This window comes from Engystomops pustulosus, chromosome 2 (assembly GCF_040894005.1).
Source record: "Engystomops pustulosus chromosome 2, aEngPut4.maternal, whole genome shotgun sequence".
NCBI lineage: Eukaryota > Metazoa > Chordata > Amphibia > Anura > Leptodactylidae > Engystomops > Engystomops pustulosus.
The window spans coordinates 108,072,229-108,085,283 of NC_092412.1; the positions used below are offsets into that span (position 1 = coordinate 108,072,229).

Here is a 13,055-nt window from a genome sequence, read left to right on the forward strand (position 1 = left end):
GAAAACAGTTTTATTTTACCAATCTCAAACCAATTGGTTTTCCAGTAAAATATTTAATTACTCCTAAAATAGCAATTAGCAATAGCAAAATATATTTTCATATATACTCAAGTATAAGCCGAATTTTTCAACACAAAAAATGTGCTGAAAAACCTCAACTCAGCTTACACTCGAGTCAAGAAAACAAACAGTGTACTCACCTTCCTGATCCTTCCTTGCACCATCAAAATAGGGTGCGCAAGGTACCACTAAGTACGCTTAGGCTACACCACATTTATCATTCAGCTTCTGATAAAAATTGTTGCATCTTGATAAACCTACCCCTGTGTTTTTCCCAAGTTGGAAAGACAGATACTACAGTTTGTCCAATACAGAAATGTGTTATGATTTCTATGATGGACTACGATAAAATGCAAGGTTTTATTCTGTTATAAACATACTGCTGCTTCTATGTTTTATCAACAATAATATAATCTTCTTTGTAATTTTTTGCTAAAAAAAAATTAAAGTAATAATAATAAAATAAGCCAAAATGTTCATTTTCTTGTATGCATTTGCGAGTTCTTTGGTAGTCTATTAGGTTGTGAGGCTTTTAAGCAGCACATATTCTTCCCTAATATAGTAACACTAGGCCAATGGATCTGTCATACCTCTAGCAAAGAGCAAAAATGCACAAAATGGTGCACTATATTGTCTATGTGCTTCCACAGAAAAAGTGAAAAAAATTGTCTTCATTGACACATTGACACAACAGATTGCTCTAAACACCAAATATAATTTCCATAGGAAGCATTTTAGTTTAGTGGCCCTTTAAAACCTGTATTCGAAACTCATTTTACACAATAAAGATCATTCGAACCACTTACTTTCCAATTTTACTAAGTTTTATTGCTGTTTTAGCTCTTATCACTTCCAAGACAAGTCTCTGTGTGTGAGCTTGTCTTGGAATGAGGGGCCGATGTAGAGAGGACCTTACAGCAGCATCAGACCCTAGACTTCTGATTTACAGTCGTATCTCGGGGCAACCAAAATTGTAAACACTAGGACCGATAGAGACAATTTGGAATTATATCTGTGAAATGCTCTATTTTTGTTAATAGTGAATTAGAAAATATGTTATTTTGTTATCATGAGTATATTTAAGAATCTTGTCTTTGTGGGAATACCCCTTTAACATAGAAGCATGCAACACAATTCTGTCGGACACTGCAGGATAAAGGTGGAACACGGTCAGACTGAGCATCGGAACCTCCTTTTCAGTGCAGAATATTGCGTTGCTTCAAGTGCAACTGCGACACAAATTTGTTGCAAACACTTTATAAATACATGTGCAAGCAGTTTGGACTTAAAAGAATGTGAAATGTCAGACAAAAAACTGGTGCATGGGCTTTAATTAATATGGGCCAGTGGCTTTTTGTATATTCATGGACAAAAAAAAACCTTTATTTCTAGCTGTAGCTTAACAATCCTAATTTTTAAACATATTCGCTTGAGCCCATTCAAAAGAAATAAGTGCTCAGGAAGAAAAGCACTCATCCAATTTGTTGTTACAGATCCATTCCTCAAATAAGTATTTCACAGCACGCTGAACCACCTCTTCAGATTGCTCCTAGTACCGTGGTTAAGTGAAATGGCAATGAAGATATAATCAGGGCACACAAAAATGCTTATTTCTAGTTCACATGCTGCTATTTCTTAATGACGCACCCCACATGATCCTCGGTGAACATCGCATGAATGCAAACAAAACAAAAGACACAAAACAGAATACTTGATGCAAATACTGTGCCATCAAACTGCATAGGTGCAACACAAAAAAACCTTTTTTGGCAACCCATTACAGATTAGAATAAAATTGTTCCAACAGTTACATAGGTACATGTGACCATAAAAGAAACTTAAAAAAAACAAAACAACCTAAAAGTAATCACTGGGAAAAGAGAGTAGGCATAGTTAGTCAATTTCCAAAGTTCTTGCAGCCAGTGATTGTAAAATTTCATTTTAGAATTATGCTACCAACTTTTCAATCACTAAATGGAGAGAATGGTATTTTATATGTGTACACATGAAAAATACTTAAATACTTAAAGTTCTTGAGGCCAGATGAGACTCAATTGTGTTGTCACAATTCAGTCCTAGAGTTGTGGTCTGTTTTTTTTACATTTTATAATATTCTTTTATAATACATTCTATTATCTATTTTGGCATTTGCTTTCTATATATATTTCAAGGTCTAAGCATAAAGATGCACATTGTTTAAATTGTACCCACAAGTTCTGGCCTGAAATGAAAAGCTGATCACCTAACTTTGATCCAACATAACCTATTCTAACTAACAAGCATAGCACTGGCATATGTAAGAGCTGAATACAATTTAAAGACACTTACTATCATGTCTCGGCAGCCTCCATGCATTTTCGGGATTGTCTTCAAAAGAAACCAAGGAGCTTCCAATGTATGGCTATAGAGAAAGCATCCCTTCCCATACGGGGAAGGGGGGGGGATATTAAGAGGAAACTTCTAAACTGAGAATCCTATTGGATATTCATGTTGGGAAGTCGTGATCCAGTGGGGTTAAATAGAAGAATTGATATGATCCTTACGTACGGAGTCTGTGATTGATGATAGATATTCCCAGAGTTTTGAACATATGACTAAAGAGGGTTTTGTCCGTATCTACTTTAAATTATTATATGGGTCTTGTTGTATCTTGCTATATATATATATATATATATATATATATATATATATATATATTTATATACATCAAATGTTATATCAATTGTATGAAACAGGTTTCTTTTAGGGTTTGAGGGTCCATTCACACTGCTTAATATGCCTTGCAAAAAATTATTATAACTGTTAACGCACAGGGATGATTCATGATGATAGATCACGAGTATTGTGTGAATTGGTCTCTAAAACGGTTCATGCTACAATTCTTACTAGATTAGCATCAGATGATTTTTACCTGTGTTAACATTGTAATGGTGAAATGGGATTTTTTTTCTGCTGATAATATAAAATAACTTTTTCCGTGGTTCGCATATTTTGCAACCCATATGGTATATCCCAATGTACTTGAGAATTTTGGATTTTTAAAGCAAGTATGTCTTATATATGTTGTGTATTCACCATTTTGTTGGTGTCTTCAGGAGGCGTTACCAGGGAGAGCCAAAATGAATCAGCCAAACTTGTGTTACTAGATCATGACTAAGACGCGCTGCGTCAAAAATGCACTAAAGTTGTTAAGTTCCTGAGACAAGAATAAAGAGAAACTACATTTTACTCATCCTGGTGGCCTCTTCCGAGTGCCGAGCGTTTTGCTTACCTTTTACACTTACTATCATAGTTTCATTGTAGGGAAGGTCTGAAAAAGACCAACTTATAAGAGTTCACTAGTAAGACTTCACTTTATCTATAAAGATTATGCTATAAGATTACCAAATCCATATGCGGCTTCTTTTGTTTCGGTTATAAATAGATAAATCCAGAAAGGTTTCTTACCTGGATGTTGAATGCTCCTGGTCTTCCCACTTGATTGTAGAATGATAATTGATCTTTAACAGATGAAACCCACAATGTCAACTGATTCAACTGGAGCTCAAATAAAGATACATTTTTTAACTGGTCCTCGATTTCATTTTGCTTGTCTTGTAGATCTTTAGATACCTAAAACGAAATAATCATTCCATATAATCACTTAGTGTATTTTTCTTTGGAGTTCTTTTGTTCATCCAGAAACACCTATTAAAAAAATGAGCTTATTCATTTACCTTTCTCTGTCTTTGCAGATGCATATATGGAATGTGTGGATTAGAATGAAGTAGTCAGTGTGTATGTATATATATTTATATATATATATGTGTGTGTGTGTTTGTATTCTTTCTATTGTATGTATGATATGATTAAAGGCACTTAACTTACATTCTGCCCAAAACAAGTCAGCTATTTCCAATAGTAACACGCATTTGTCCACTTTTTAATATGTAATGATAAACCAAGCAGTTTTAGTCACAATGGTGGGATCCATTTCTACTTTTGCAATACATAACAGTTTTTAACTGCCATGAATGTCCCAATGTGGCAGTGATGGTCACAAGTATCTCCAAAAAATTTTAATTGTGCTAGCCACATGTACTCAGATATGAGAGCTTGGCAGCCACTAATATCATTGTAACAATGTATGCCAGTCACATTTGCTCCAATATCGGCACTTTTCAGCCACAGCTACCAGCATAGAGTGCATTCCAGCCACAGATTCCTCTTGGTAGTGGATATTAGCAACAGTTGCCCCTAAACCAATGCATGCTGACTCCAGGTGCTACCATAATGGTCTTTAATAGTCATTCTTTTCTCAATCATACAACATGGCAGCCACAGGTGCTCCCATAGCAGTTTGCATCAGCTACTGTTGCCCTCCCAAAAACAAAATTATTTAGCTTGATGCAATAAAATGCTCCTTTGTGTTCCTTTCCCATCAGATTGGAATTGGTCATGTGAAAGACATTATCAGCCCTCCAGAGACTATTACTTTATATTAAGGTCTGTACCTAAGAACAAGTACAGCCCTGTTTATATCTTGGTATCAAGCACTTTCAAGGAAGAATAATGCTGAGAATCTGACAAATGAAACGAAGACCTTAATAGCATGTATTGCTATTGCTTTTTTTCCATACTTAAATGGATGTTTCCATTTCAGCAAATAAATGTTATTGTTTGTATTACAAAAAAGTTATACAATGTTCCAATATACATTCTCTATCAATTCCTCACAGTTTTCTAGATCTCAGTTTGCGTTCATTCTAAAGAAAGCTTCTATGTTTACTACCAGTGGACAAAAATCTGTGCGGCTCGTTATATCTCTGATAATAATTAGTCCACTAATATACTTGCCCACTGATAACATAGAAGCTTTCTATGGCATTACAGCAAGCAAAGATCTAGAAAACTGAGAGAAATTGATACAGAAAGTATATTGGGAAATTGTATAGCTTTCTATACATTCATTTGCTGGGATAGGAATTCCTCTTTGATTTATAAAATTTTCGAAAGTGGGGACATAGTTTGAAAATGTCATTAGACACTTCATTAGTATACCACTAACAATAAAGAAAACTGTACATGTATTTTCGCTATAGGAGATGGATCTTATGGCACTTGTATTCAGTGTATAAATGTATAAAAAAATCGTAAACCTTATATTTGGTCTCCTCCTTATGACATGGAAAGGAGTTTTTGCAAAAAGAACATGTCTATGTTCAGTGCATCTTACATGGGTAATAAAACCATGTCTAGCTAAATCTCTTGATGTGATGGAGGTAGTGTTACTTTGAGTAATCCAAAAGCAGCACAACAATCAATAACATATTATTTTGAACACTAAATAAAGTCAGGTACAGCATAGGACTATGGGTAATAGTCTATGTCGTAATCATTTGTAAATTGAAATAACAAAGACTTTGCTTTTTGGATGGATGGGCCACAGTTGGATTACCTACAGGTTCTGCATAAATACTTTAGTTAGTCAGCTCCTAGCCAGACACTCCAGATAATTAAATACACTTATTTCACTACAGAGTTAATGTGGAGAGCATTAGTGTTATTTTCCTTATTTCTATTATAGTTAAACTAAAGTACAACGAGCTACCACTAGCTGCTTGTCTGTGCAATCTTATATTATTCACAACTTACAGAAAGTTCATAATTATACACAATGCTACTTAAGATTAAAAACCTGAAATATGCATTCTATATCTATCAATTAACAATAACACTTTATATATAACTTTTAGCTGACTCACATTTACTGTAATTATTTCCAGTATACTTTGTAATCCCTTAATAGGATTATTACATGGGTTTAGTGATTTAATAGGATTCTAAAGAATCCATTTTCCAGCATTCATTAAAAAACTGCCCAAAAAGTGGATTCTGTACATTATGCAAATGAAACAGTGTTCATCATAATGCCCTTAGTGAGTTTTTTCTCAGCCTGGCCTTTTTCTAAATAGAGACAACATCTTGAGGACTGAAGGCTACTGAGGGTGGACAACACATAGAAGTTGACTATATGAATATGAGGATTGCACTATGGTCATTTATAAGTCTTAGACTAAAATTATTATGACGTTGTACATAGTGGACTGTTATATGCCAGGAATGTTAAGACTGTGTGCTGACATGATCATCACTCACTATCAGGCTGACCATATGTTCTTTATGTAGACTGGGGACCATAAGGCTAGCATTGTTGAAATTACTTTATAATTGACATTATACATTATATATACAGAAAGTATTATGGTTATTACTTCTTTTTTTTTGCTCTCTTTGCCCCGTGTGACTTTTGGCTACTAAAGGTATTGTTACTGTTGGATGCTATGGGGTCCAGTGACTATTGTATACTCTGGCTACTATGAGGGCCCTGTTACTAGTGGCTGATCTGGAGGCCCTGAGACTATTGGCTACTGGGGGGCATTGTTGATAGAGCGCCGGCTCTCACGTGACAGAAATCGGAGGGGGTGTCCATTGGAAAACCCGACGGATTCGGAAAAACCGAGGAATTTTAAAAAGAATTTGTGTCGCAAACATAGCACTCACATACACCGAGACGGAGGAAGCGAATTCCAGCGGACTTCAGCGCAGCAGCGACACCTAGTGGACATCGAGCGCACGGCCTTAGTGAATCCCGGCAGAACCCGAATCAGTGTTGGAGAATGCACCGTGGGATCGCGAATGGACCGGGTAAGTAAATCTGCCCCACTGTCTTTGTGCAACCAAATATACAGTAGGTGCTGCTATTACCCATAAACTCACAATTCTTCAGCATCTCGTCTGTACTGTGACACTTTGTTGTCTTCTCCTATGAGGGCAGCTTACATGGAGACCGTGTTAAGCTGCATAAGATTTATCATCCAGCATCACACCATGTATAATTTGGTACAATATAAGGTTGTCTCTTTTACTTGCTTGTTTTTTGTCCTGAATTTATGGTTCTGGTTCTATCTATGTTGAATGATTAGTTTTGGCTCTGTATATTAGGACATAGGTTTTATTTAATATTTATTAAAATGTTATACACCATTAGGTCCCATCAAACATATTTGAAATGAGTGAAAAACATTTTTGTAGATAGTGAGTATTTCTTGCCCCAGGACTAGTGGCAGATAAGGGATGTCCCCTTAACTCCCATATAATCTGCCCTCTATAATTCAAATTCTCCTAAAAAAGATTTCAGTATTTATTTATTATTTATAAGAAGAAAAGGTATGCCGAGGAGTCTTTGGGCTATATGTGGCATAAAACACGATTCTAAATGACACAGCCACTTCAACTTTATTGTTCCCAATTGATTAGTTACATGGATGTAACATTGTGTCTGTATGAATTCACACTATCCAGGCAGTGGATCTCAGGCGGCTGTGTAAACTGCACTGCCCTGTCTCGCTGTCTGCAGGCGGTGGGATCCACTCCTGTCTACATGGCTGCGTGAATCAACTAAGCTGCGTCTGACTTTAATAACACATTGGTTGGAGACGACTGGCTATCCCTGACTTTGTTGTCCCTCATCTACAGTAACACATGATCGTGTACGTTTTCCCCTAATAAATAATAAATTAATAATAAAAACTTTTTTAGGGGAATTTGAATTATAGAGGGCAGATTATATGGGAGTTATGGAGACATTCCTCATCTGCCACTAGTCCTGCGGCGACAAATACTCACTATCTACAATATTTTTAGAATGTTCAAAAAAGTTATGACGTATACCATTTTAATAAATATTGAATAAAATCTGTGTCTTAATATACGCTCACACCTTCCACTCTTTTCCCTATACTTATGTTAACTGATACATTTTGGTGGTATACACCTGTTAGTGAGCTCCATACCAGTATTTGTACCCCTTTATAGATTGGGCACTATATCCCTGTAGTAAGCATGGTTCCAGGACTGTTTCTATGTAGCAAGAGGAATATTAATTCTCTATAGTGTGCGTAGCACTCAATGAGCAGGAGACAGACAAATGGCATATGCTTCAAAACTGCTTTGGGAAATTATGGAGGATAACAATAGAAAGCACTATAAAGTGCAGTATCCATCCTAAGGCTAGACCTACTCAAATCGCAATCTAAAATTAGGGGTAGAAGCCAATACACTTTTCCCTAATAAGTGTTTCAACCCAACAACTAGTCATCTGGTATTGGTAGTATGTAGACAATGTTGTTTTGAGGTTTTCATTTACTACACTGTACACCCCATAAACTCAGATTTGGTGAAACAGATAGCTCTACTATATATACTGTAAACACTTTTTACATTTTATTTACACTTTATTTACATTTTTAAAAATTATGCACAGATAGAAGGCAGCAAATTGTCTATTCAATTTAGCTATAAGTTGGTCTCAAAAGAAGATGTTAATCACAGGGAGCTTCATCTGGTTCAGCTCGTGCCCTGACAAAACAAAGGAATTTGAATGAAAGAAGAACACCCATTTAATTATTTCAGAATACTATAAAACAATAAATATAGTCTTCGCTTGTAATGCATGAAGAATCAGGAAGATCGGCTACAGCTACAATTGTCTGCCTTTTCCATTGTCTCTAATTTAAGAAAACATCAGTGCTATATTATTGTGTCATGGACATGAGGTACTATTGATGAATGTCATCATACTAATCCTCAACCATAAGTTATTTACAGAAGAGAGTGAATCTAAATCTGTCTGACAGAAAAGTGATGATGGTAACCAAGGCAACTGCTGGAATGACAAAAGAGGCGGAATGGAACTCAGGGAAACAAATAACATGTACTTTGTTTTGTTTCCTGAATTATAAATATGTCTAAGTACAGTTTTCTGAAAGCTTATAATAAGAATACATTAAAGGGAGTACATCCCAGATTGTTTTCTTGCAATTTTCATAGTTAAAATGTCAAGTGCTATAATTTATAGCTGTCACTTAACAGCCCAAACCATCACCTGGTCTTTAGCTTTAGTAAAAATTTGTCTACATTTTATTTATTAAGAAATATCCATTTAGTATAAATCACTGCATCACAAAAATCATTTCTTCAAAAAACATGAATCTCTGACCTCTAATCACTGCAGAGATGTGTGGTGCATCATATCTAGCTTTTTATAAAAAAATATGATTTGGTAATGCAACTGTAATGAGGGAAGCAAGTAAAGCAACAAGGACAAGACATTGAGCCCTAAATCTGAACCCACAAATCTCACCCTTACTGCTACTTGAAACCACCATAAATGGTAGTCAGTAACTGGTCTGCAATTGCTCCCTATGCTAAAGCTTGAAACATATAGACAAGAACAAAACAATACAAACACATAAGAATGGTTGCTAAAGCAGGGTCACAACAGAGAGAGCAAACAAAATCACAAATACGGTAGATAATTCTCAACAGGAGCTAAGGTCAGGATACCAGGAAACAATAAACACATTCTCAAACAAGGTATGTATCTAACCAAGAAACACTATAACCAGCATCCTAAGGAGGGTGGGCAGAAATCTTATGTGATCTCAGAGCTCGGTCACAATAGTGATTGGACCAGAACTCAGAGATCTATTTATACAGAGTGCAAGCGATTAGTGTGAGAAGCTGTCAATCCCAGCAGATGAACTAACTGTGAACTAGAGTTAATGCAGCATAGCCAACTAAAGACATGTTCATACTGCAGGAGTCCTAAAAGACACAATGGTACTATCAGCACCTCCTCAGCCGCATACCACAGACAGAGAATGACACCGAAATAGGTGATACAATACGAACAGAGATCTGTCCAATATCTGACTATATGTGGTCTCCCAGTGCTTTACATGTGAATAGTACTCTGATAAGGCTTTTGTAAGCAAGGCATGGCATTATATAATACATTTGATGTCTTAAGAGTTGCTTTGACTCTCCCCTTTCTCACTACACAATACAAAATACCCTTAGCAAGGCTTTTCACAACCCATATAACGTAATTGCTTGATAAATGTATGTTTATTAATTTTTTTTTTTCTGCTTTTACTACTGTATGTGAGGATTGGCCCAAATGTAACCCAAACTTGTATGTTAGCAAAAACATCCATGGAAATGATCAATTTACTGTATATAAAATCATGCTCATTTTTTCAAGCCTTGTCATCTTGAATTAAAAATTATCCTTATCCTTTATGTACACAGGTCTTTTGCAGACCTCAGGGTAACATTTGTGAGAAACAGTTCAAAAAGTTGAATACATTTCTGCAAAGTACTACAGTCACACAGGTCACTAAATAGGGCCCATTCATCAATCATATAATCATAGGCTATGCTCTAGATTTAGGTTTTGAGGGTTTTTCATTCTTATTTTAAACGTTTAGCTATTGCATAACAGAATGCCCCAAACACTATTTTTCACCTATGCATTCCCACAGCTTTCTATTTACTGTTTTAAAAGCCATGTAATTTAACTGATGTGCTTGTACAGCTCAGTGTGAAATATATGCTATGCATAATGTATGATTGAATTTAATTGTTAATGTTGCAATTAATGGTGTGCATCCAAAGAAACAAATAGTTTGCCCTTTGCTACAGGCAAGTCAAATGCGGAATTTAACGGGTTTTATGTAGTAAACATGAGGCAGTTAAAAATGTATTAAAATCCAGTTAAAGTTCATGCAAAGAACTCTAGTGAAAGAACTAAAAAAAGAAGTACTAGTCATCCCTCCCGTACAGGAACATCGCAACTTCTTACTGTAAACTCTCTAAAACTATTTGTGTTTCTACTTCATTGAAAACAATTGGCTAAAATACATGGCCTGAAACATAGCATAAAGCATGGTGAGATAAGGTAATGCTGTATGACAACAAGGGCTATGGGTAAAAATTATCTAGAAAAATTAAGGGTAGACTTTATCATTGTAGTTATGTCAATTCTCTGGCACATAAAATTTTTTTCAACTGCTGATTTGAGAAAAAAATGGTAACTTTTGGCAACATTTGCCAACCTTCACCCCTTTTCACTTTAGCCTACTTAATCCAGATTTCTCAAGTGGATCTAGATGTGGTAGGCAGATTCTGAAGTGTGACCTTTCAGAAAGTCACAAATTTAGCCATAAATTCACATTCAGCTAATAATAATCATCTTTATTTTTATAGAGTCATCAAATTGCATAGCACTTTACAAATCAAAGGGGACATATACAAACAAAATACTTCATCACAGAGTAGAAACAATGGGAGTGAGGTCCCTGCTCACAAGAGCTTGCAGTCTATAATACTCATTTGTGGTTAGTGCACCGTTGCTTTCTGCTTTCAGTTTGCTGCTTTCATTTTCCAAAGATCATTGCTCCCCATAACATCATCAGAGAGAGACAATCCTAGAATAAATAGTGGCATGCTATAGATAACCCATGCTACCAGCAGGGTGAGTCCTAATGGCAAACCCAAACCATTGGCTGAAGTCCGGGATTGGGTCCTTTCAGGCATGGACCAAAACACTGAGGGTTCAGGTCTGCTGAACAATAGTCACTAGTGTTTTACTGTGGATTGCATATCTTTGAATAAAACACTTATTCACGAGTGCCGTGGTTCTTTTTGGATTGTGTTTTAGGAGTGGTATCCTATTCTGGCACCAATCAAATCCAGGAGTGTAATGCCTAAATATTATATATATATCAGTTAAATCAGCACACCCTCTTTTATGGCAGTAGTTGGAGGGTTTGCCAAGGATATCCAATAATTCCTGCAAGAAACCTCCATCTGCCAAAAGCCAGCCGGTCACAGATTGTCACATGAAGTCCTGGTGACCCAATTATGTCACATGAATTATGGTGACCCCTTTAATGATATATCCTCCCATATTATTTTGTAACATTTCTTCTATTACTTTAAATAGATTCTATATTTAAAGTATATAAAAAGAGTTATGAAGGTTAAGAAGTCAGTCAATCTATAATTCCTGGTAAGGGGGTTCTATGACATAAGCAGATCACAAAGTATCAGCTGCTCCATTTTGTGGTGAAACCTGTGTTAATTTTTATTGCAGTATCACCACAGGGGAAATTAAGTATTATACAGTATCTATTCATTATATCTATGTAATACACGTCAGGAAAGGTTCTCTAGAGAGACACTCTATGAGTCTGATCAAGAGTCACACCACTAAGAGATCACCTTTATTAACACAGAATTCCTATATAAGGTATATGACAGCTGGTTTAGTAGACCACATTAAACTATGCTTTAACTTTTTCAAGTCTAAAATTTTTTTTTTCTCTTTCTTTATCTACTTTTTCTACAGAGTGACTTAGTTCTCCCTGCTACAATGTTTGGGCAGTTACTATAAATATCTATTTAATCTTTATTTCTCCTTCCTTGTCACAGATTATAGTCCAACAAGTACAACCTATAACTTCATACTGTTTCACCAATGACAGTATTAAGATAACCGTATAGAGGTCAGAGAGGATAAAAGTTAACATATGATGTTGGTATTGGTGATATTGTTTTGTATTTGCATTGATACAGACCATTCCCTACTTAAGGACACCCAACTTACAGATGACCCCTACTTAAAGACGGACTCCTCTGCCTACTGTGACCTTTGGTGCAGCTCTCTGGATGCTTTTCTATAGTCCCAGATGCAGTGATCATCTGTAAGTTGTCTGAAATGAAGCTTTATTGATAATCCTTTGTCCAATTACAGCAAAAAATTTTGAAACTCCAATTGTCACAGGGGCAAAAAATTTTTTTGTCTGGATCTACTATTATAAAATGTACAGGTTTCGACTTGCATACAATTTCAACTTAAGAACAGATCTATGGAAACTATCTTGCATGTAAACCGGGGACTGCCTTTATTGTGATTTCCATAATAAAGTGTGTGGCATGAAATTAATGTGTGATGAAATTAATGCATATAAACTATATACATGTTTCAATACCCTTCCCCTTGGGTCAATCCAAGTCTAGTGTTAACAGAAAATACTCTACATATAAAACAAGAGCATCAAGCAAGACAATGGGATTTGTGTGAACACACTAGGCAGACAGATATCCAT

General features: G+C 35.7%; 1 protein-coding gene across 14 annotated transcripts in view; it reads right to left on the reverse strand.

Annotated features, from left to right (window-relative positions):
* Positions 1-13,055, reverse strand: part of DMD (dystrophin) — a 1,566,296-nt gene that overhangs the window by 560,058 nt on the left and 993,183 nt on the right. For all 14 annotated transcript variants that reach the window (XR_011853162.1, XR_011853161.1, XM_072135922.1 and 11 more), the window contains one exon: positions 3,508-3,672. Coding sequence is in view for 12 of the 14 variants with exons in the window: in XM_072135922.1 (XP_071992023.1) it covers positions 3,508-3,672 (165 nt within the window). In the remaining 2 variants the exon portion in view is untranslated. The remainder of the gene's footprint in view (positions 1-3,507; positions 3,673-13,055) is intronic.